The sequence below is a fragment of the Anomaloglossus baeobatrachus genome, chromosome 5, assembly GCF_048569485.1.
Source record: "Anomaloglossus baeobatrachus isolate aAnoBae1 chromosome 5, aAnoBae1.hap1, whole genome shotgun sequence".
Lineage (NCBI taxonomy): Eukaryota > Metazoa > Chordata > Amphibia > Anura > Aromobatidae > Anomaloglossus > Anomaloglossus baeobatrachus.
The window spans coordinates 27,825,432-27,851,049 of record NC_134357.1 but is presented as its reverse complement, the minus strand read 5'-3'; the positions used below and the strand labels follow the sequence as shown (position 1 = coordinate 27,851,049).

Sequence of the window (25,618 nt, the reverse complement as noted above, 5' to 3'; positions counted from 1 at the left end):
CTCTATCTATCTATCTATCTATCTATCTATCCCTCTATCTATCTATCTATCTATCTATCTATCTATCTCTGTCTATCTATCTATACATCTATCCCTCTATCTATCTATCTATCTATCCCTCTATCTATTATCTATATATCCCTCTATCTATCTATCTGTCTATCTATCTGTCTATCTATCTATCCTCTATCTATCCATCTCTATCTATCTATCCCTCTATCTATCCCTCTATCTATCTATCTATCCCTCTATCCCTCTATCTATCTATCTATCCCTCTATCTATCTATCTATCTATCCCTTTATCTATCTATCTATCCCTCTATCTACCTATCTATCTATCTATCCATCCCTCTATCTATCTATCCCTCTATCTATCTATCCATCCCTCTTTCTATGTATTATCTATCTGTCTATCTATCCCTCTATCTATCTATCTATCCCTCTATCTATCTATCTATCCCTCTATATATCTATTTATCTATCTATCCCTCTATCTATCTATCCCTCTATCTATCCCTCTATCTATCTATCCCTCTATCTATCTATCTATTTATCCCTCTATCTATCCCTCTATCTATCTATCTATCCCTCTATCTATCTATCTATCTATCCCTCTATCTATCTATCTATCTATCTATCCCTCTATCTATCTATCCCTCTATCTATCCCTCTATCTATCTATCCATCCCTCTTTCTATCTATTATCTATCTGTCTATCTATCCCTCTATCTATCTATCTATCCCTCTATCTATCTATCTATCTATCCCTCTATATATCTATTTATCTATCCCTCTATATATCTATCTATCCCTCTATCTATCTATCCCTCTATCTATCTATCCCTCTATCTATCTATCCCTCTATCTATCTATCCCTCTATCTATCTATCCCTCTATCTATCTATCTATCTATCTATTTATCCCTCTATCTATCCCTCTATCTATCTATTTATCTATCCCTCTATCTATCTATCTATCTATTTATCCCTCTATCTATCCCTCTATCTATCTATTTATCTATCCCTCTATCTATCTATCCCTCTATCTATCTATCTATCTATCTATCCCTCTATCTATCTATCTATCTATTTATCCCTCTATCTATCCCTCTATCTATCTATTTATCTATCCCTCTATCTATCTAGAACTGCCCCATAATGTCAGCCCTGACTATAACTAGGGCTTATTTTTGGAGTAGGGCCTATACTTCAAGCATACTCCAAAATCCTGTAAATTCCTGCTAGGGTTTACTTTTGGGGTAGGACTCTTTTTTCTCTAGACACTAAGATGTTTTCTAGTTGGAGTAATTGGCGCATGATTTGAGCGTTTCTTACAATCCACCACATTTTAGATTAAGTGTAATATTTTATTGGGACTGGACAAAAACCTCTTAACCTGCTGTTGACCTCATTGGACCTCATTCAGATATTAATTTTTGCATACAAGTGCTCTATGTGTTATTCACGGACAGCCCTCTCACCTGTGATAGTCTATGGTGCCATACACATGTCTGTAACTTTCCGCGGACCGAGTGCTCCTTGCAAATTCATGGAGACATGTCTGATTTTTATCCGACGGTCTACTCAGAATAGGTAATGGGTCCGTGAAGGAATCAGACAGCACTTGGATGACATCTGAGTTCGGTCTGATTTTCATGGACTGTCCTGTGGTGGAAAAACTTTATTTTTTTTCTCCATGTACGACAAAAACTGATGGCGCTCAGACCACACTGTGAGCAAACTGTGATTAATGCCGTTTTTTCACATGTGACTTCTGAATGGGGCCTTAGGGCTACTTTGCACGCTGCGACATCGCTAGCCGATGCTAGCGATGCTGAGCGCGATAGCCCCCGCCCCCGTCGCACATGCGATATGTAGTGCGAGCTGCCGTAGCGAAGATTATCACTACGGCAGCTTCACACGCACATACCTGGTCGGTGACGTCTCTGTGACTGCCAAAGAATCCCTTCTTCAAGGGGGAGGTGTGTTCGGCGTCACAGCGACGTCACCGCGACGTCAGTAAGCGGCCGGCTAATAGCAGCAGAGAGGTGGAGATGAGCAGGATGTAAACATCCCACCCACCTTCTCCCTTCCGCATTGCCGGTGGACGCCGGGCGTAGGTAAGGAGATGTTTGTCGCTCCTGCGGTGTCACACACAGCGATGTATGGAGCTGCAGGAACGACAAACAACATCGTACCTGCGGACGCACCGACATTATGAAAATGAACGATGTGACACAGATCACCGATTTTTGACTGTTTCACGCTCGTTCATGTTCTCTCCTAGGCTTTAACGTTGCGATATCGTTACCGGCGCCGGATGTGCATCACTTTCGATTTGACCCTGACGATATCACAGGTGCGATGTTGCAACGTGCAAAGTACCCCTTAGTCCTACCAGAGCTCAAGACTCCTGTTCTAGTTGTCAAATGCAAGATATTGAACCACTTGAATCTTTATATTTAGAATTTATTTGCTACTGTGCAATAAAAACTTGTAATTGCAGAAGAATTGATCCTACATGTTATACAATCTACAAGCGGAAATCCTGTTCTCCAGAGCTTCTATTAATATTATGCTGGATTTTATTGACTTAAGGTGGCTTTACACGCTGCGACATCGCTAATGTGGAGTCGTTGGGGTCACGGAATTTGTGACGCACATCCGGCCGCATTAGCGATGTTGCTGCGTGTGACACCGATGAGCGATTTTGCATCGTTGCAAAAACGTGCAAAATCGCTTATCGATGACATGTCCATTCTCGATTATCGTTACTGCTGCAGTAACTATGTAGTTCGTCGCTCCTGCGGCAGCACACATCGCTAAGTGTGACGCCGCAGGAACGAGGAAGCTCTCCTTACCTGCCTCCCGGCCGCTATGAGGAAGGAAGGAGGTGGGCGGGATGTTACGTCCCGCTCATCTCCGCCCCTCCGCTTCTATTAGGCGGCCGCTCAGTGACGTCGCTGTGACGCCGCACGGACCGCCCCCTTAGAAAGGAGGCGGTTCGCCGGTCACAGTGACGTCGCCGGGCAGGTAAGCATGTGTGACGGGTCTGCGCGATGTTGTGCGGCACGGGCAGCGATTTGCCCGTGTCGCACAACAGATGGGGGCGGGTACTCACGCTAGCGATATCTGGACCGATATCGCAGCGTGTAAAGTAGCCTTTAGTGTAAATCACTGTAATTATATGGTGTCCCAACCTTTATATGGGGTTTAATACATTTATAGATGGTAGTGATAATCAAATGTTTTGAATTTGAAATTCACCTCGTTTGACCAATTTTAAGTCCAAAAATTTAATTCACAGCTAATCAATTCCCCACAATATTACAATACTGCAAAGTTTTATACCTAAAAGTTCAAAAATGTCGGACTGATGACTCATTCTACCCCAAACCCCAAACCACTTTATAGGTCCTATTATTTCTCTACAGACAATGTGCTTTCTCCATCCTGGCTCTGCTGAAGAGTGGAGAGATGACCAAAGGATGCTTGGAGGTCAAACGCCACACACAACCTGTCAATGTTGATATCAACCTAGAGGTCAACGGTGTGAACCACACGATCCTAAGCGAACAGTTCCCAGTTGGGGACATCTTCCAGTGTCCAGAATTCCAGGTTGGTCCAAGGTTTAGATTTTCATCAGATTTCAAAAATTCGGAAAATTTTGAATAATTTTTTTTAGCAAATAAACGTTTTGTGAGATATCATGAAATAGATAAAGAATTATTACATGTTGTTGAGGTTATTGGAAGCAGAAGATTGATATAAATTGTAAAATTTAAACAAATGGTATAAAGTCACCTAAATCATGGCGTAGTGGACAGTTATTATTGGGAGCAGTGCTCTGCACTGACCTACAAAAGCCCTACAAAAGCCCCAAGGTTAACCCTAATTGGTTGGTGCTGCTAATCCCAACCCTACCGTATGTTTATGACTTTCTTCCCCAGCCTGGTATCTTGAGCAGTCATAACCATATTTTGTCCTTGTTTTCTTCACATTTCGTCAAGGGTAGAGATGAGAATTTGATTAAAGTCAAAATGAAGATACTTTGCAGTTCATAAAATATTTGGACTCTCTAGGACCGAAATTTTTTCAATTAGAATTACAAAATAGTGGCCTTCTCACTGACCTTTTCAATCTATTTAGGGCTGAGGAGGGGTTGTAAACTAAAAAAAAGAAAATTATTCTCATTTCTCCCTTCAGCTGCCTTGGTACCACAGCTTCCCTGCCGTTACTTGCTTTCTCCGATTGGCTCCAGTCTTCTGTTCCATTTTCATTTTTCTAGTGCAAACTTGGCCTCAAGTGACATTGTGATATCGTGGGACAAAGCATATCATGACATGTGTGAGGCCTAAAATTAGAGATGAGGAGACCCATGGACATTCAGCCATACTTTACATAAAGCCCAGTTCAGGACCCCAAACTTGACGTGAACTTGATCCCAGAATCCGAACCCCATTAGAAGTCAATGATTGGCTCTCCGCCCACAGCCATCCATAAACAGAACACTTCCGGGGAAAGGAGGGCTGGGGTTTTTTTTTAGGCACAGCATCGAAAACGTTGCTTTTAACCCCAGTGAAAGTCATTCAGAAGCTGCAAGAGGCTCTCACTGGGATATGTGATGTGCCCACGGGGTCTTGAGGGGTTACTTGTCACCGGGACAGTGTAGGGAGTGGGATGTCACAGCTGCTAGGCCCGGTTCCGTGACCCTGGCGGTGTCAATAAATGGGGGGGATGATGATGGGGATAGTAGCTCTTCGTAACGCCACCTCTGGTGTGTGGCTATTATATGGGAGCCACTGCTGCTAGGGGTTTCCTCTGAGGGCCGGTGATAGTGCAGCTAGGTTGGTACAGCTCTCTACCTGCAGAGCTCGGGCCCACAGGGAGGTTCGGAGTAGTAGTAGTCCACTCTAAAAAAAAAAAAAAGAGCACTGGGCGTGAGAAGGATTGGACGACACAGGGGTTGCAGTTTAAGTTCTTTACTCACTGAAATGTTGCCACCTTTGGACTGCCGGACTCCACTGTCATGGGCTCCAGCCAATCCCGGATAGTTCGGAGGTCAGAACCGGTGTTTTTTTTATGTGAGTCCTTCCTACTTGCGCCGTGTGGTGTGGGTCCCTGTGACTTGAAGCTACGCTGGGACCCGAGTCTTTGGCTGGACTCCATTCCTGTCCCGTATAGCAGGCAGCACGAGTCCGTTACTGGTGCCGCTCTTTTGTCACGACTCCTGGCTCTATATGCTGCTGTGCCCCAGGAGCTTTGTGTGGGCTAGAAGACTTGAAATCCTCTGCCCAGTGGATTCTGCTGGTTGGACGTGCAGTGCCCACCAGCCTAGGGCTTTGCCCCCTGTTCTGTGCGCTTGGTCCTGAGGGAGCTATGGCGCTGCTCTCCCCTCAGCGATCGTGTGCTCCCCATTTCTCACTTGTTCCATGTCTGTCCCTATCTAGTGTCAGCGTCTAACTGCTTGATTGTGCGTGTGTCACCTTGCTCCCCTGTGTCAAGCTCCTCCCCCCGGGTTTCTGAACTAGTAAGCAGAGGTTCCACTACATTAGGGATGGCCACCCCCTATGTCTCTACGCTATCCCAGTCCCAGTGAGAGGGCATCTAACTGTGTGTTGTAGTGGATTGTGGTGGTTTACCGGCAATGAATACTTCCGTACCCATGATGAATACTGCCCCACTAGTGAGGTGCAGTACCCTGTGGCGACTGAAGCCTCAGGGGCGCCACATATGCACCAAGTAGACTTGAGTCTCCCAGTGATTGATCAAGTGGTAAGCATATGTAAAGCATTTGAACTCGGACACTGAGTTTTTTTAAAGAATCATTGTTCAGTACGAACCTAAAACTTCACATTTCGGGTTTGCTCATTTCTGCTAGACATGACAAAAAGTGAAGGAGACTCAAGATGGAAAAGAAGACTGGAGCGGGAGGGAGGTAGTAGTGAGCCATTGGAGCACCAGGCAGGAAACTGTGGTGTTAGATGGTGTTAGAACAGGTGAGAGGTGAAACTAGTAAAACACATTTTTCACCCCTCCATTTATGTTCAGGGCATAATAACAGCTTTGACCAGCAACTAGATTTGCACCAAATACAATTTTTCTTTTCTGTGTCCAAATTCAAACAAATCTGTCAACCCAAATTTTGGCAAATTTGTTCATCTCTAGTTAAATATTTCATCTAGATCTCTTCAGAAAATTTCCGGAAGATGGGTCAACCCTCATGATATGGGGAATTAGTTTCACTAATGCACCCACAGTGTTAATGGTACCTGAATAGGGACAGAGAGCTAGAGGTCTCCCCTATCATCTGAGGACTATACGCTTCAACATGTTTTTAAATAGCAACCTTTTGCCATGCGGTGTTCTGCACTGCACTCGCTAGGTGTCATGTTGGCGTCAGACTCCAGTCACACTGCAGAGTCTGACAGGCAACCTGAGATCTCTTAGTTGTTTAGCCAGAGCCGGGCGTCGGCTGTTTCATGTTCACTGCTCATCAGTGCAGGAATTAATCCCTGCTAGTTTGTAAACTACTGCTTGGAGCTAAGGTTGCTAATGACCACTCACAGCGGCCTCCACCCTTTATAAGGCACTGGATCCGGTTCCTCATTGCTGATAATAGCTCTTAACATGTGATCCACTTACTCATGATATATTTTATGATCTTGTGTGGTTTGGAAATATCTCTGTTGTCAGTTTATTTCCTCCCTGTATGTTATTTCTTTCTGTGCACGATTTTGTCTCTCTCCTAGGTCTGATTGCCGTGTGTTTGTGTTTTGGTTCTCCCCTGTCTGTGTTATTTGTGGGGTTTATTACTTCGGTCCCGGCACTCCCCATGGGTGGGGAGAAGGGGTTTGACCAGGGTATGGACAGGAGTTAGGGTCATGCTGGCAGTCCAAACCTTGCTACCATCACGCGTACCTCTGTGATAAGGGACAGTGCAGGGTACCCAGTCACAGGGCCAGTCTAGGTGCCCCTGCTTCAGTTACCCATCACTCTCATGACAACTTCTTATGTATGTAGGCCTAATGCATGAATGAAGCCTCTTAATTATTGTTTCTGGAGTCAAAATAGGAACATCCTCTCATTTTGGACATTTTGTTTGTTTCCTTTAATTTTCTTTTTAGGTACCTGATATACTTAAGCCTGCTCCAGTCTTTCTGACAATCACTGCAGTTGCTGCCAACTTTAACTATGAAGCTCGTAGGGCTGTGGTGGTGGCTCCAGTTGGGGCTGTTACATTAATCCAGCTGGAAAAAAGCATTTACAAGCCTGGAGAAACAGGTATGTTTCCATTTTGCTTGATTTTTCAATCTTTCATAACTAATCATGACACATTTCTTCCAATGGTAATAACAGGAAGGGTAGCCATATCGGTTACCTCTATTTCATTAACTTATTCATGAACTATATATGAGTGTCGTCCGCTAAGAGAGCTACATTAACAAAATGACAACCATGGCTGCGCTTCAAAAAAACCCCAGAAAATTGCAGAGAGTGATTAAAACATACTTTGGTTGGTGGTCTAAGATGGGGTGGATTTATAGCAGATCTTTGGTGAACAATTTATGGGATCAATACAATTATTATGGGATTACAATTGGAAGGGTCATGCAAGAACCTCATCAAAATTTGAGTATATGTAACTCATGAAGATTTTGCTGTTAATTTGTATCTGTAGTGCCACTACTAGGTACTGCATCCTGGCAAAGATGCAGGGCCTACCCCCAGGGACCTGGAAGACCAGTGCTGGTACCACCAAAACACATATCCTCAGTTCCCTCGCCCAATCAGGGGTGACTGACTAGTTGGGGAACCAATGGATGGCCACCTAGGGGTGCAGTCGATCCAGTCCACTAGCCAACCACCCAGGGGGGAGGAGATAGACAGTAAGTCAGTCAGGAGTGACAGTAGTAGGAGACAGACGTGTCTTGAGACGGGGTCCTGTAGCAGTGACCTGAGTGGTACAGGAGAGTGGTTACCAAGGAGGGTACGACGAGGTACACCTGGAACCAAAGCACCGACATGGCACAGAGCCCTAGGTTAAGTGAACGCTCCAGGCAGACCTGATAAAATCTGCACAGGCACCAGCAGTAACAAGAGAGCCAGGGACCGGAACAGAACACCGATCCTACAGGGGTCACACTTCCTGCCGTATGTACCAGAGACTGCCGACAAACAGGAGGGGGACCCTCAGATGCTCCAAGCCATGGGGTTCCACAAAACTACTGAGAGGTGCAGGGGAAAGAAGCCACCAGGTTACCACACTGGCACTGGGACTACAGGACTACAGGGACCAGGGGTCTGAACGAGCCATCCAGCATTACCATCTCTGTGAGTAAACAACAGTTGCACTGCATTCACATCGTGTGGTCTCCGTTCTTTCCACGCCGCACACCATCATCTACCCCCTGGGGCTCAGCCCTACTTGGGGAGGGGCCAACATCCAAGCTGCCATCACCACCAGCCCCAGTGGCCATAGACTGTGCAAAGGCGGCTCCAACTACCTGGCTGCAACCCGCAAGAGGCGTCACGACAAACTTTCATTTCCCCTATATATAAATCCCCTTTTAAAGTGACTCCCAGGGTCACAGAACCGGGCAACGGCCATTGCACACCCGTGATACAGCATCCCCGTACATATATGGCCCGAGACTGAGTACCCCATAGTTCTGGGGCGAGTCACATCAGGTATGCGATAGCTCACAAAAGTCCCATTTTCTTCAAGACATGTGCCCACATCAAGGAAGAAAGGTTTTCACATCAAAGGAGCTTCTGTTCAACTTCTGCTCGGTATGTTCTATAATCCGGTTCACTATTACTCAACTCTTAGGGGTACTTTGCACGTTGCAACATCGCTAGCCGATTGTAGCGATGCCGAGCCCGATAGTCCCCGCCCCCGTCACAGATGCGATATCTTGTGATCGCTGCCGTAGCGAACATTATCGCTACGGCAGCTTCACATGCACTTACCTGCCCTGCGACATCGCTCTGGCCGGCGACCCGCCTCCTTCCTAAGGGGGCGGGTCGTGTGGCATCACATGGCAGATGGCCAATAGAAGCGGAGGGGCGGAGATGAGCGGGACGTAAACATCCCGCCCACCTCCTTCCTTCCGCATAGCGTGAGCCGCAGGACGCAGGTAGGAGATGTTCCTTGCTCCCGCGGCTCACACACGTGATGTGTGCTGCCGCAGCAACGAGGAACAACATCGTAACATCAGTCCTTCCGAAATTATGAATTATTATTATTTTTAGAGCTTAGACAAGAAAATGCAACATTTCATGCAGTTTTCTGTTTCTCGTGACTGATTTATCCATTTATTTTACAGTGAACTTCAATGTGATTTCTTTGAATAATCGTTTAAAACTATTGGATGATGTTGTGAGTATTCACCACTCCTAGGAATGCTGTAAATATATGTAAATTGATTCCTCGTAACTCAAGCAGTATTCTGCCGTGAACAACTCTTGGTTTTTGTCCTGAAGGATTAAATTGTGTCCATTCTTCACCACTGTGCAAATAATTGTTCAAATTCAGCAAAAATAAGAGATGTTAGATTTCACTAGGGGCCAAGATCAGCTTCAGATTTGGGTGGGTCTACTGACACCCAGGCTTGATGAGCATAAAGCTTATTAGCTTATTATGTAGGTCACCATGGGCCCCTTAAATCTGCCCAGGTTTGCTAGGAGCTGATGCTGGGCCTGGCAGAGACCAGTTATATGATACTTTCCGCTTATCCTGAAGTGTTTGTGAGATCCCCCTAGAAAAAACGGGGAACCTTTCAGACTCCCAGAGGAGTTGTCAACTCATCTAGGTGCCTCACAATATCACATATAAAGCAGAGTTCCTTCCTCATCAAAGCAACAGAAAGCGTACTCATACAACTGAGCACCGTCATTAAGATTCAGGGGCTGAAAGCACTGCTATAGCAGTTATATTCTTGCACATAGGGGCAGCATTATAGTAGTTATATTCTTGTACACAAGGGACAGTATAATAGTAGTTATATTCTTGTACATAGGAGCAGTATTATAGTTGTTATATTCTTGTACATAGGGGCAGTATTATAGTAGCTATATTCTTGTACACAAGGGACAGTATTATAGTAGTTATATCCTTGTACATAGGGGGCAGTATTATAGTAGTTATATTCTTGTACACAAGGGACAGTATTATAGTAGTTATATTCTTGTACATAGGAGCAGTATTATAGTTATATTCTTGTACATAGGGGGCAGTATTATAGTAGCTATATTCTTGTACATAGGTGGCAGTATTATAGTAGTTATATTATTGTACATAGGGGGCAGTATTATAGTAGTTATATTCTTGTACATAGGGGCAGTATTATAGTAGTTATATTCTTGTACATAGGAGCAGTATATTAGTAGTTATATTCTTGTACATCGGGCAGTATTATAGTAGTTATATTCTTGTACATAGGGAGCAGTATTATAGTAGATATATTCTTGTACATAGGGGCAATATTATAGTAGTTATATTCTTGTACATAGGGGACAGTATTATAGTAGTTATATTCTTGTACATAGGGGCAATATTATAGTAGTTATATTCTTGTACATAGGGAGCAGTATTATAGTAGTTATGTTCTTATATTATTGCTGTTTTATAGTTATATTAGTATTAAGCATTTTCCTGCATCTTGCTCATTGAAAGCAGGAATTATAGTAATTTTAAAATTTTTACTATAGTTTTAATGTTTTGTTTTCTTTTTTTTTTTTCTTTAGTATCCTAATATCTACGTAATGGTAAGAAAATGTAATGGTCTTTGAACATTGCGCATGGACAGTGTATGCTCCTTTTCTTTATATTTTGTTACTGCTCATAGAGTTCTATGGAGAACAGTAAGTGTTTCAGGAGAACTTGCAGTAGTATCTGTGTCTTCATGTAGCTCCCCTCCCACGTCACCTCATCAGCCATTTAAGTTCGTTAACACGAATTGCTATCTCTTAAACCTGTCTTCACTGATCACAGATTTTACTGTAATGTGCTATTGTTCCAGTAGGTGACGATATATTGATGATTTTTTTTTTTTTATGGAAAACTTGCTTTTCTTCTATTTAACGATTTGTAAATAGGATCCTTCTGGAAACCGTCTCTATCAGTGGACGCACCAGATGACATCGACTAGCTTACTTAGCTTATCATTTATTCTAACTGATGATCCAGAATTTGGAAATTACCAGATAAACATTGAAAGGGAGTCTCGTGACACCGTTGCCAAATCATTCCGTGTTGAGGAATATGGTATGTACTGGCTTAGTGAAGTCCTGTCTTTAGGGCATTTTTGGAAACGGGTGGTAGCCAACAAATCCCAATAGTTCATCTGTATTGAATTATTATCACAGCATTGTCCATCTTCTCGTCTTTCAGTTTTACCCAACATTAAGGTAGAATTATCGACTCCCCAGTCCATAACCATCCTGGATAAGACCATGGCATATAACATTAATGCCACGTAAGTGCCTGATAAAGTCGACACATACATTAAAACAAAGCCTCATGTTTAGATTTATTTTACTGTCGAATTTTCTAACAATTTTAATGCTTGGGCTCTACATTTTAGATAGGATGCATCCCGTAAGCCATAAATGACCGCCCATCGACTGCATATAAGCCCATTAATGGGTATTTGACCCTTTCATTACATCCACCGTGCCTTGTCGTAAACCACCCTACATGTACGGCGCCACAAATTCAGGTCACCACGTTACACCTCGAGGTTACTGTGCTAAGATGGCTGCTGCCTCTAACAGCATACCATCATTACACATTGCTCCGTGGTCGACAGACCACCCAATCACAGAGTTTTACTGTAAAGTTTGTAAAAAAAAAAAAATCAAAATCAATGTGACATGCTGTGATTTGGTGTTGTTTGAGACAGCACCAATCACAGCAGTAAATATGGAAGGGGTGATCGCGGCATCACCCTTGTTTATTAACCATTTTGGCACCAAATGGCTGATAGTTCCTGAACAATCGGTCGCAAAAAGATTAATTTAAAATGCCGATCTCTGCTCTGAATACTATCGCTACCTCAGAACTGGTGTGCAGAGCAGTTGTGTGGTCCCCTGTGTGCTCCTGGGTTGGAAAATTCATTTGTTCCCAGTGCATTCCTGCTGGTTCTCCTGCCTCGTGCGTTCCAATCTCATGCTTTCCTGTTTTGTGTGCTCCTGTCTCCTGCGTCCCTGTCTCCTGCGTCCCTGTCTCCTGCGTCCCTGTCTCCTGCGTCCCTGTCTCCTGCTTCCCTGTCTCCTGTGTCCATGTTTCCTGTGTCTCCATCTCCTGTGTTCCTGTCTCCTGCGTCCCTGTCTCCTGCGTCCCTGTCTGCTGCGTCCCTGTCTCCTGCGTCCCCGTCTCCTGCGTCCCCGTCTCCTGCGTCCCCGTCTCCTGCGTCCCCGTCTCCTGCGTCCCCGTCTCCTGCGTCCCCGTCTCCTGGGTCCCCGTCTCCTGCGTCCCCGTCTCCTGCGTCCCCGTCTCCTGCGTCCCCGTCTCCTGCGTCCCCGTCTCCTGCGTCCCCGTCTCCTGCGTCCCTGTCTCCTGCGTCTCCGTCTCTTGTGTCCCTCTCTCCTGTGTTCCTGTCTCCTGCGATCGTCTGCTGTGCTGTGTGCTTGTCTGTGTGTTCAAACTGTGATCATAGCAGCAATTCTTTCTAATTCCCCATCACCCACAATCCCCCCACTCCTCAATTGTATTTTTGGAACACTTTTTATATCTTGCATGAACACCCCAATTTAATTTTGCTCTGAGCATCCATGCTCACATTTTGGTGCAGACTTGTGCTTCCATAGTACTTACTACTGAGTAACTTTATAGGTAGGGGATAGCGCATTAGGGGAGCGGACGTTGCATTGTTAATGACGTCCGTTTTTCTTTTGCAGCAAAATAATAATAGTTAGCGCCAAGTAGCTTCAAATATAGCGCATTAGGGGAGCAAATGTCACGGTAATTTTTTGTTACAGTTTTGTGTAGGCTAGCCAATAGTAGAAAATGAGTTTTCTTATGAGCACTCATTCCTTGATAATTAGCTTGTTTAAATGGGCCATTAGCTGTATGGAGTGAAAATATGATGGTCACCACCAGTGCTAGTAGTTGAGGAGGCCCAGAAGGCCCATCCACCACATAGACACATCCGTATAATCAGTGGCACATGGTAGGTGGTGGCATGTTACATATTTGTCACTGGGATGAAAAAACTCAAACTTTGCCCCTACACCTGGCCACTTAGGTGTAGGGCTAGGAGATTGCTGTCTCTCTCTGAACTTTGCCGTACACATTGGCTGAGATTCAATACTCCAGAACTACAAATTCCATTGAAACCTATTGACCCCTATACACTTTAGATACTGTAAGTCGGCTAGTGATGAAGCTTCCCACCTTCTATCCTAGGTACACCTATGGCCAAGGAGTCCCCGGAAAAGTCTCAGGCAGATTTTGTAGAGCACCGGTCTATTATTACTCGGGAAATGACTGCCACCAAAACCCAGATGGCCTCTGCGTTTCTTTCACTGGAGTAGTAAGTCCTACTAATAACAAATAAGGTCTCATGGTAACGAATAACCCAACTTTTCTAGAGCAAAAGACATTTAGGAAAAAATTCTATCAGTATTCAACAATATTTCATATGAAACAAAAGTTCATTCTAACTAGAATTGGTGCGACAACCATCATATTGATGGCAGCTTCTTCTGTACGGCAGGGGAGTTTTCCTACGCATACCTCCTAAGACAACCGCTGATGTATACACTGTATGGGCATGGAGGGGCCTACATCGTCTATTGACTCTCGCTATAAAAAAAGAGAAAATGAACAACAAATGTTTATTCGTTTTGCATCTCTACAGGAAAGCCCATCAAGGCGCTCTATTGAGTGCATAGGGTGCTAAGTGCCTAAGCTTCATACCACAATAGGCACTTGGTCCTGTTATTTGGACATGGTATGGTGGTGCTATATAGGCACTGTATGATAGCACTATATAAACTATGACTATACAGTGGGTACGGAAAGTATTCAGACCCCTTTTAAATTTCTCACTCTTTGTTTCATTGCAGACATTTGGAAAATTCAAAAAAGTTCATTTTTTTCCCATTCATGTACCCTCTGCTCCCCATACTTCATCGTGACAGAAAAAAAACAGAAATGTAGAAATGTTTGCAATTTTTTTAAACAAGAAAAACTGAAATATCACATGGTCATAAGTATTCAGATCCTTTGCTCAGACACTCATATTGAAGTCACATGCTTTCCATTTCCTTGTGATCCTCCTTGAGATGGTTCTACTCTTTCATTGGAGTCCAGCTGTGTTTAATTAATCTGATAGGACTTGATTTGGAAAGCCGCACACCTGTCTATATAAGATCTCACAGCTCACAGTGCATGTCACACCAAATGAGAATCATGAGGTAAAAGGAACTGCCCAAGTAGCTCAGAGACAGAATTGTGGCAAGGCACAGATCTGGCCAAGGTTACAAAATAATTTATGCAGTACTCAAGGTTCCTAAGAGCACAGTGGCCTCCATAATCCTTAAGGGGAAGAAGTTTTTGACCACCAGAACTCTTCCTAGACCTGTCCGTCCAGCTAAACTGAGCAATCATGGGAGAAGGGCCTTGGTGAGAAAGGTAAAGGACCCCAAGATCACTGTGGCTGAGCTCCAGAGATGCAGTAGGGAGATGGGAGAAAGTTGCATAAAGTCAGCTGTCACTGCAGCTGTGATGCCCTGGCCTTTATGGCAGAGTGGCCCGACAAAAGCCTCTCCTCAGTGCAAAAAATATGAAAGCCCGCATAGAGTTTGCAAAGAAACACATGACGGACTCTCCGACTATGAGAAATAAAATTCTCTGCTCTGATGAGACGAAGATAGAACTTTTTGGTGATAATTCTAAGCGGTATGTTTGGAGAAAACCAGGTACCTCATCACAGTGAAACATGGTGCTGGCAGCATCATGCCAGGGGGGTGTTTTCATGCTACAGGGACAGGACAACTGGTGCAATTGAAGGAAAGATGAATGCAACCAAGTACATAGATAACATGGAAAAAAACCTCTTCCAGAGTGCTCTGGACCACAGACTTGGCCGAAGGTTCACCTTCCAACAAGACAATGACCCTAAGCACACAGCTAAAATAACAAAGGGCCGGCATCAGAACAACTCTGTGACCATTCTTGACCGGCCCAGCCAGAGCCCTGACCTAAACCCATTTGAGCATCTCTGGAGAGACCTGAAAATGTCTGTCCACCAAAGTTTACCATACAACCTGATGGAACTGGAGAGGATCTGCAAGGAAGAATGGCCGAGGATCCCCAAATCCAGGTGTGAAAAACTTGTTGCATCATTCCTAAGAAGTCCAACAACAGGAAGATGAAAAATCGACCGCAAACAGCTGCTATGCCAAACAAATTCTTTTTTTATTCAAGCGTTCATTTCATCGGTGCAGATAAAAATGCGGGAGGTGACTGGGATGCGAGTCCCTCCAAAGGACGACGGCCGTTTCGTCTGTAAGCCAGACTTCTACGGGTCCCGTAGAAATGAACGCTTGAATAAAAAAAGAATTTGTTTGGCATAGCAGCTGTTTGCGGTCGATTTTTCATCTTCCTGTTGTTGGATCTCCTAGCTGCTCATTATCGACCAGCACGCTGCGCCTGCAAACCAGCGCTATATGGCAGTCATCAGCACGTGAGCCACTGAACCTGGAGGTAATCTGAGAGCAGGCGGTGCAGGACTTGTTCACTTGTTGCTGCATCATTCCTAAGAAGACTCATGGCTGTACTAGCTTAAAAGTGGGCTTGTACTCAATACTGAGCAAAGGAGCTGAATACTTATGACCATGTGATATTTCAGTTTTTCTGGTTTAAAAAATTTGCAAAAATTGCTACATTTGTTTTTTTCTGTCAAGATGGGGGATGGGGTGCAAAGTGTACATCAATGAGAAAAAAATGAACTTTTTTGAATTTACCAAATGTCGGCAATGAAACAAAGAGTGAAAAATTTAAAGGGGTCTGAATACTTTCCATACCCACTGTATATTGTATTTTTCAACATCTCAGTTGTTAAAATTGTGTATTTCACTCACACCTTCCAAAATAACTCCAAGAACACCCAAAACAAAATGAGAATGTCTACGTTTGTGATGGGTTCTCATAAAGAACTCCCCCTTCCATACTCAAACACGACCATGAATGTCTGAACAATTTCCAAAAATTTGGGATAGTCCTGGTAAATTTTAGATTATTTCCAAGTATTATTTTTTGGATTATGCCAATGAGAAACGAATATAAAACCTACGATGTTTCTAAGTGGCTTTATGGCTTTTTGACCACACTACCATCAGCATCAACCACAGTTTTACCCTCTAGAAAAGCAGAGAAGTCGAGGACTGATGTGAGCGCAGAGTTCTAGAGTATATATGACTTTCTCCATTGTTCTTGGCAATATATTAATGATGTATTCTGCCTTGTAGTTGGATTCCAATGGATCATTTAGTGGAGAACTTGACCTGACCACCTTCCAACTTGATAGGTCAGGCCACAATATGGCACTTGGTATGGAAGCAGTTGTGACTGAAGAAGGCTCAGGTAAGTGGAGGAGTGACTTCAGGTTCAGGTTCAATGATTGTATTCAATGTTGGCTTTGGATCATATCATCCTTGGTTATTAGATCCTTTTAGATTTATCATTATCTTATAATACAGATTTACATTTATTAGCCTATGTATGGAAGCTCAATAAATGCATCGCACCAGTGACCTATTATATTAATCTCATCTCCATTCCTTCTCTTTAATAGGAATCCAAACGATGGAGACAAAGTCCATCAGCATTACTAACCAGATGGGCAGTGTGCGCTTTATTTATAACAATATGGATAGATTTTTCAAAGTAGGACTTCCATATTATGTAGAGGTGAGTCAGTTCTTAAAGAAACACTTTGGTTCTAGGGGAACAATGTCCATCCTGCTGGTTCTAATCCTCTAGCTTTGAAATGTATCATCAAAGCTTGTGAACAGCTAGTGTAAAGCCCGGTCGTCCCAGGGACATTGATCCACCTTCAGGAACGCCACAGGGTTTTCTTGTTCGATATGGCAAGGCAACAGGTAATTTTAGTTTATTTAATTTGTCGTGACGCCACTCACGGCTTGCGGTCAGGGATATGGGTGACCGCCACTGCAAATTTTAACGAGCGTCTGGGGCTGATGGAGTCTGCAGTCGGATGGTGTGGCCTCCCGTGAGTGAGGCTGGCCCCAGGGGCTTGGGTGTGTGAGGTAGTGGGTCCAGGAATAATCCAGTCAGAGTCCAAAATGTCTTTCCACTGATCTTTACTCACTTTAGTTGTTTTTGTGATCTGACCCGGGCGATGCTGAGATTAACCAGGTTGAAACCAGGAGTTCCTTCAGGCCGGTCTAAGGGTAACCATTAACTCGCCTTCCTTGCACTTCTCTGTTCGGATAACCCCTGACCTGAAGTACCGTGGGGTTCATCCAGGGAGTCGCTACTGCCTTTTCTCCCTTTTTGGCCCGTTTGCCGGCAGGCGAACCAAGTGAGATGGCTCCAGGCTCAATCCCCTTATTGGCCCCTTCGTTGCTGCTAAGGCTCGGACTCTAGTTGGTTGGTGAGGGACTTGTAGTTCCCCCTCACCGGCAGGTTTACCAGATCAATAAATGGACGTCTACTCTAGGGACCTGTTCCCCGTGCGTGCCTAATCAGCAGCAGTCCCCATACTCCACTGACTCTCTTTTTGTCTTTCTGACTGACTGGTAACCGTTCTCCCCCGACAACTGTCGCTACACGCGCGCAGGATCTGACTAGGGTGAGAGCGCGCGTCTGCGTCTCCTAGCAACCACCACGCTCCACTCCCATACTGGCTCTCATTACTTCCTGACAGCCTCTGCACTGTAGCTCCCAGCCTCTCCGCTACACCCCTTGAAAAGAATTGAAGGCTAGCCTCCTATAGAGACTACCCAAGGGTCCCTTCTAATGGTGTGGGAGACCTGGTTGCTATGTGTCTGTGCGTACACACCTCTTTCCGGCCCTTAGGGTTACCTGGTAGCACTGTCCCAGCATGGGTACAGTACTCAGTGGTGCCTGACCAGGTCAGGGGCGCCACACTAGCTAAAGAGAATCTGTCACTAAGGTTTTGCTCTGAGTACACCATGTTGTAGGGGCAGAGACCCTGATTCTACCTGTGGGTCACTTAATAGTTAAATACCTGTTTTCTCTGCTGCAGGTCTACCAGATCTCTGAATACTGAGCTCTACATAACCCCGGCCACATCACTGATTGGCAGCTTTTTGCTTATGCACAGTGTACACAGAGAGCTGCCAATCAGTGGTGGGGACATGGTTATACAGAACTCATGAATATGGAGGAATACCTTGCAGCAGGTTTACTAGTCCTCCTAGTGGGGTTATCAAATTTACAGAAATCAGCCAAGTAAGTTACATAATTGGAATCAGGGTCTCTATCTCGACATTATGCTGCTGTCATGTAGGGGAAAGGGAATGCCTAACATTCGGCGAAACACACATGGGGAAAGCCATGGATGATGTAGAGGAATGCCCTGGTGATAGGGAGAGGGGTCACCACTTCACACCCACCTGTGACTGATCTCTAAGCTTCCTAATGTCCTTTATCCCATGCACCATTGCATGCCTAGGCCCACTTTGATCCTGAACTTACCCTGACTAGTGAGTAGATCAATGAGACACTAGTCCCACTACTCCATTACTACAATAAAGCAATACAATGAAAGTAAGACAGACAGGGTAGGGTAAGACACAACAAATAACACTACTAGGTTTGTTCAGCAGGAAACTTCACAGCTGCAACTGAAACGACACCTCAGCTACTCCAGAGACTAGCTCCTTCAAAATGCTCTTGATAAAGATTCTATCACTGGCATGGAATAAATCCAGCAGTGGGTAAACATATTGGCAGGATGACAAGATGCCACAGCTGTGATTAAGGCTCTGAGTAATCTCAGCAGGAAAGAAAAGAGTCATTAACCCCTTTCAGCATCAAATGAAAGTAAATCCACTCCAACACAAGATGTAATCTGTTGACGCTGCACACTCGTGACAGCTGCTCTCAGATTCCGGTAAAAACCTTTAGACAGATTCTCTTGAATGGATTTTAGAAAGGTTTAAAGGTTTTGGTGCTGCATTCACCATAACTATGGATTTATTGTATAATTTCCATAACTGAAAAACTATAGAAGCACAGATACCTGCTCACCCCATCCCACCCACAATCCACAGCCATCCAAACCTATGAGGACATTACCCACCAGAATAACAAAGAATCTTTAGGTCATGTCTCATAAATTGTTTTATAAAAAAAGTAATTTTATCCGTGGTTTGTTTTTTTTTTTTGTTTTTTTTTTTGGGGGGGGGCTTTTCCAATTGTTGTTTAACTGATTTTCACTTTCTACAATATCCTCTGTGTGTAATTTTTTAGGCTGTTGCAGTAGACGGTGCTGGAAATCCACTGAGTGGCCAGATAATACAACTGCAAGTCAATGGGATAACTGTTAAGAATTTGACCACTGATGCCAATGGTAAAATGAAGGACTACATTGATACATCTAATCTGGAGCAATCATCGGCCAATATTCAGGTGAGCAGATGAGATTCAACAATGTTCACCTGCATGGTTTCTTGTTGGTAAGGGTCAGAGATGCCATTTGAATCCCTGGGCCCAAATGCAATATTTCTAACAGGTTTCCCACCTGTACAGTCAATGCACCATTTATAATAATGGTATCTTGTAATTACCAACACTGGTGTTGGTTATAATAGGGACAAAATAGAAGGTACTGCATGGGCACCAACCAACGTAGGGCCAGTCATGCATGGGCACCAACCAACGTAGGGCCAGTCATGCATGGGCACCAACCAACGTAGGGCCAGTCATGCATGGGCACCAACCAACGTAGGGCCCGTCATGCATGGGCACCAACCAACGTAGGGCCCATCAGGCATGGGCACCAACCAACGTAGGGCCCATCAGGCATGGGCACAAACCAACGTAGGGCCAGTCATGCATGGGCACCAACCAACGTAGGGTCAGTCATGCATGGGCACCAACCAACGTAGGGTCAGTCATGCATGGGCACCAACCAACGTAGGGTCAGTCATGCATGGGCACCAACCAACGTAGGGTCAGTCATGCATGAGCACCAACCAACGTAGGGTCAGTCATGCATGGGCACCAACCAACATAGGGCCAGTCATGCATGGGCACCAACCAACGTAGGGCCAGTGCATGATTACATATAAGACTTGGCCTTAAGATACAGTTTTTTTCAAAATGGTCTTGACTTGTCTTTCTTCTTTACTTGTTCTCAGGTGATTTACAAAAATTCTGCACAATGTTATGATTACAGCTATGTTGTGCCCACTTATTCCAATGACTACTACTCAATCACACGGTTCTATTCTCGATCTGGGAGCTTTGTGCAGATAGATGGCCCTAAAGAGGAGCTTCAGTGCGAACAAACATATAATTTTACAGTCAAGTACATATTTGGTCAGTCCGGTCTTGAAGAAGGTGAAACCTCTGCAAATTTCAGTTACATGGTGAGTATTGATGGCTGAGGGGGGCAGATACTATAGGTTATGGAGATGACAATAACTAAAAACCTTCAAATGGTTAAACATCTTGAAGATTTAGCAACCTTTTTAGTTCAGGTCTGTTTTTGTCTCGTTGGAGACGGTAGAAGCCTAAAAATATATTCACCAGGTACAAATGCATGTAGGAACTAATGTGACGTCTGCCCGGGTCCACAGACTTAGGATGGCTGTTACGGACAGACTAGTGGCTAACCGCCCACTCAACAGGATTCCAATGGCCCAAAACCCTTTAACCCCTGTACAGGGATCTGGAATTACTACAGGGCCCAGGAGGTCGCTGCCTATGGAAGACTGCAATTCAGAGAAGAGTAGCCGCCAGGCAGGGTCCAAACCAGGAGGTAAAACATGGACAAAATTGGCAGGCAAGAGAGTGGTCAGGTAATCAGGCTAAGGGCAAACTGGAGATGGCAACGAAGTACAAAAACATTGGGCAGGAGAGTAGTCAGAGAGCAGGCAGAGGTTAATACATGGAAATCAATAGTACAAAAGCAGGAAGTGAACCAGAGAGTCAGCAGTAAACTACAAGACTATAGCTGTCTGGGGGAGGAATAAGAAGTGTGTGGTGCCTTCTCATTGGACCTGGCTGAAAGGTGGTAACAGCTGGAAGGCACATGCCACCAGAGTCAACTAGTGGTACTGCAGGTCCTAGTGAAACTCAGCTTAGCTAATGGGCAGAGCCTGCGCCCACCAGAGCCCCTGACTCCTCTCCCATCACCAGCACTGTCCACGGCGGGAATGTGGCATTGTCTGGTGATCGAAGCAGAAGTAGCAAGAGACGTGACAACTAGACACTGTGCCACTTCTCAGTTGAGTACTATAGTCCCAGGATTGATGGATGACTCAAGGTCCAGATATCCTACAAAATAAACTACCTAAAAGGGGTTGTTTCTGATGATACAACTAATTTAACAGAAAATTTGCAAAATTTCCCTACAGTTCAATCATCAAAAGGCTTATCTCTAATATTTGATTTTATATTGGATCACCAATTAATTCTAAAACTGGCTACACAGTTGGGATTTCGGATGTCCCACGTTCACATTTAGTTTCTGAAAGTTGTCATTCTGGACGAAAACGCCTTATTTAAAATATCAAAAATTCATAGTTTCCCCCGTAGCCTTTATTTGACATGAAATAAAAAAAACCTGGGACTTAGGAATTTTTTTCTTTTGGGCTAAGCAGTTAGCGGCAGGTACTTGCTAAGTACTTGCCTGTTTTGCTGTATTGACGCCCCATCAATAGAGAAGAGTAACAGCTGCTTTGAGGTCACCACTAGTAGGAGAATCACCACCTGAGCAGGGAGAGATCTCCACGGGGAATAACAGGAAGATACCGTATTTTCGGTTAATAAGACACCCCGGATTATAAGATGCACCCCAAATTTAAAGGAAGAAAATAGGAAAAAATAATTTTTAGTGTTAAAATGGGGGTCCGTCTTATAATCCTTGTGTCTTAATCCTAATGAATACCAGGTGGTGCGGCGGTGGTGGAGCACCTCAGGAAGGTCACAGGAATCAGGGTCAGCAATGCTGCGGGCTCAGAGGAGGGGATATTGCGTCTCAGGAGGGTCAGTGGACGGAGGGTTGGCAATGCTTCGACCTCGAGGGTGTCGTAGCGGTGGGTGCCATTGATCTGTCAGCGTGCTGCGGGGGTGTCACTGCAGTGGAGCGACTCAGGAGGGTCACATGACGAGATGTCAGGGTGTCGCTGTGGCGGCGGTTGCTTGATCTAAATGCAGGCTCCATTGATCACCGGCGGTTGACGTGATGGACTTTAAGAAAATGGCCGCGGAGGTGGCAAGTGCGCAGAAGGGTCTCTGCAGCCATTTTCTTGACGTCCATCGCATCAATCTGCACTCATGCCGCCTCCGCAGCTATTTTTTTTTAAGTTCACCGTGTTAACCACGGGCGACTCAATAATGCCCGTAGTCAGATCAGGCACCTGCTGCCGCTGCAACACTGCAGTGACACCCTCAATATTGCCGACCCTGCCTCTTATGACCCACTCCACCATTGCCACCCCGGTAAGCCATATCCGCATTGTAACATTCACCCCCATTTTACACCCATTTTTGGGGGAAATCCAGAAAATACGGTAATTAGCAACTGCCTGCCAATAAGACCTTAGGCTTTTTTTCCTATTAGGTTAAGTGGCAGATAACCCCTTTTAACAATCCAAGAAAATTAGTCTAAATTGGACTTTTGGGGAAAAAAATTGATTAAAACTGCAAATGACTGAATCTATTGAAATTTGAAATTGCACAAATTGGTCACATTTTTCCTCAAAATTAAATTCACCCAGCAGCACCACCCCCGAGGTCTTATGAGCTTCTCTGGATGATACAAAACCTCCGTTAAATTAGCCATGGGCAATTTTTCTTAACTTACGGCGAGTTTTAATTTGCAAGGTTCAGCAAACTCCTAAAAATTCAATGCGAATTAGATTTGTAAAACATTATTAATAGAAGAAATGAAGAAATATTAAATTGTAGAGTATAAAGGCTGGGAGGAAAATGTACACTGACCTACATGTTATGACTCTTAAGTTCTGATCAATTCTGTTGTTTTTCTTTGTTTTACCATAGGTGATGTCAAGGGCAAATATCATAGACTCGGGCAGCGTGCCAGTAGATCTGACCAACTGTAAGTGTCACTATTTTCTGGTTGACTTAAAGAAATGCAATAATAAAAAATTATTTATGCATAGGTCAATGATTCTGCCAACTTTAGCCTCTTTCTATATGTACGGTATTGACTGGTCCATTTCTACTCCACTTTTCAGCTCTACAAGGAGAATTCACCATCACTGTAGATATAACTCCAGACCATGTTCCAGCTCTTGATGTTGTTGTCTACCACATGTTGAAAGAAGAGGTTGTGCTACATAAGATTAACCTTAAAACTGAGAAATGTTTCCGTAACAAGGTAATGATGATTTCTATGTGATCCATCAGCCATCAAAGTCAACTGTAGACCCATTCAAGATCTCATTAGCAACTTTTATAAGTGTTTTTGTTCATAGACAGTGCCAGGGGTCACACCCTCACCGATCTGGTATTGATGACCTACCCTAAGGAAAAGCCAACAATACTGAAGTACCTGTCAAGCTCTTTAAGCTTGATTTAATAGATATAATGTGTGGAATGTTGACTTTCCAGGAACATTTTGTCGTTCGATCTTTGACTGAACATGGCTTGCCTCATCCGTCTCATGTTGTGCATTAGTTTGAACTAATACAGTAGAGGGTAGATACATAGAGGATAGAGATAGCTCTGGAAATAGAGCACTCACAAGTCAACTCTGATACTAACTTTGCAATTTTTAGCCAAATTGTTCTTCACTTAACATCAAGATGTTGGTGTTATAAAGCAGAGGCGGTTGTATAAAAAAAAGTGACACCATTCTTAATTTCAATATTAATGTCTTTTTTTCTTAGGCAGCCTTGCAATTCTCAGTAGACAAAGCAAAACCAGGTTCTTCTATAGAATTGGAAATTTTATCAGAATCACGTTCCATGTGTTTTGTGAGGGTCTACGATTCAAGCCTTCTACTACTTGGCCAAGACCAGTCTCTTACACCTGAAATGGTAAGAATATATCTAAAAGTGGAGGATTTACCAATAGCACATGGGCTCCACCTTTCAGTTGTTAGAACTTTTTTGTACATTGAAAGCTACAAAGTTTAGATAATGTTCTCATACTAAGCTTAATCTATTTGCGAATAGTGTAACGCACTGACGATCTCTTCTACTCATATCTTCCCTTTTGCAAATTCTTTGTTCTATCTCTCAGAAACTGCCTGTATTGTTGACTTTGCTATCGATACATAAAAAAACATAAAAGCTGTAGGCACCAGCAGTCTGTCACGCTAGGTATGGGGAAGAACCACGCGTACAGTGACAGGAAAGGGAAAGGAAACCCTGTGTCTAGGGAAAGGGGAGATGTAACCCATGATCAAACCTTCGGCTGGCCCCTGTCTCCCCTGACAACCCTAGATAGGTTCCCCACCTATGTGCCGAGTAGGATACCTGGCCCTGGCTGACCCTGAACTGGGTCCTAGGAAGGAAACGTATGGGATGAGCACTTAGTCAACCCTACTAAGCTCTAAAGAAGACACCGGGAGCCACACAGAGGAAAGCATATGAACAACTTACCTCCAGGAGGACTCGGGGAGAAGTACAGCAACAAACAATCTTCCTTCAGATGAATACAAGCCAACTGATTGCATCCAAGGCCTGTAGGGGTTTTTAACTCTATCACCAGCAAAAACCAATGGGTATGACAGTATTTAAGGACACAAAGGGAAGTACTGATGATTAACAGCTGAAAGGTGAGGGAATCTGAAGGGTCCTAAAGGGAAAGGGATAAACCCCTAGCAGAGAAAAAGAGAATGTAAGAGAGCAGTTTGTGTTGACAAACACTGCGACCTTCTACAACCAGACCCCACAGTCATGATATAATGTTTTCACTTTTTTAATTATTGTCTCCATGGCTCCAAAATTGTTGTTCTTGTTCTGGATGAACTGAACGATAGAGTAAAACAGTGATGAGAGATGAAAAAGGCCATAGACCTAGACTAAATCTTCTGACGCCCTGTCCTTAGCTGATCATGAATGCTCCTACTAGGGAGAGGGGAGTAAGCTTCTGACAGACATCTTTGGAGGCCACTTATATCCCATGAGAAGAAACGATGGAGCAATGTGGATTCCAACATGTTCAGGTTATTAATACACTCGATTGTGTCTGCATCTTTCCTCACCCAGTAAAAATATCCCTTAAATGACCTAATAACTGTAACCTCTGTGATACCTTTTTGGAAAATCTCCTCCCCAGATACTCTTTTGGTCTATATACTATAGAAAATGTCCACACAATTTGTTCATTCCTCATTGATCTTAATCAATCATGCCACCTTCCAAAATAATTACATTTGGCCTTATTTACTAGCACACATTGCCGGGCAAAAAATGATGG

The 25,618-nt window shown here is 44.0% G+C and overlaps 1 protein-coding gene across 1 annotated transcript in view; it reads left to right on the top strand.

The window, feature by feature from the left end:
• LOC142310726 (ovostatin-like) overlaps positions 1-25,618 on the top strand; it is an 89,588-nt gene that overhangs the window by 709 nt on the left and 63,261 nt on the right. Inside the window, exons 2-15 of the mRNA XM_075348351.1 lie at positions 3,435-3,618; positions 7,128-7,284; positions 9,330-9,382; positions 10,750-10,770; positions 11,101-11,269; positions 11,396-11,480; positions 13,412-13,538; positions 16,480-16,594; positions 16,806-16,921; positions 19,472-19,630; positions 20,362-20,592; positions 23,231-23,288; positions 23,428-23,570; positions 24,082-24,231. Of these exons, the coding sequence (XP_075204466.1) occupies positions 3,435-3,618; positions 7,128-7,284; positions 9,330-9,382; positions 10,750-10,770; positions 11,101-11,269; positions 11,396-11,480; positions 13,412-13,538; positions 16,480-16,594; positions 16,806-16,921; positions 19,472-19,630; positions 20,362-20,592; positions 23,231-23,288; positions 23,428-23,570; positions 24,082-24,231 (1,768 nt within the window). The remainder of the gene's footprint in view (positions 1-3,434; positions 3,619-7,127; positions 7,285-9,329; positions 9,383-10,749; positions 10,771-11,100; positions 11,270-11,395; positions 11,481-13,411; positions 13,539-16,479; positions 16,595-16,805; positions 16,922-19,471; positions 19,631-20,361; positions 20,593-23,230; positions 23,289-23,427; positions 23,571-24,081; positions 24,232-25,618) is intronic.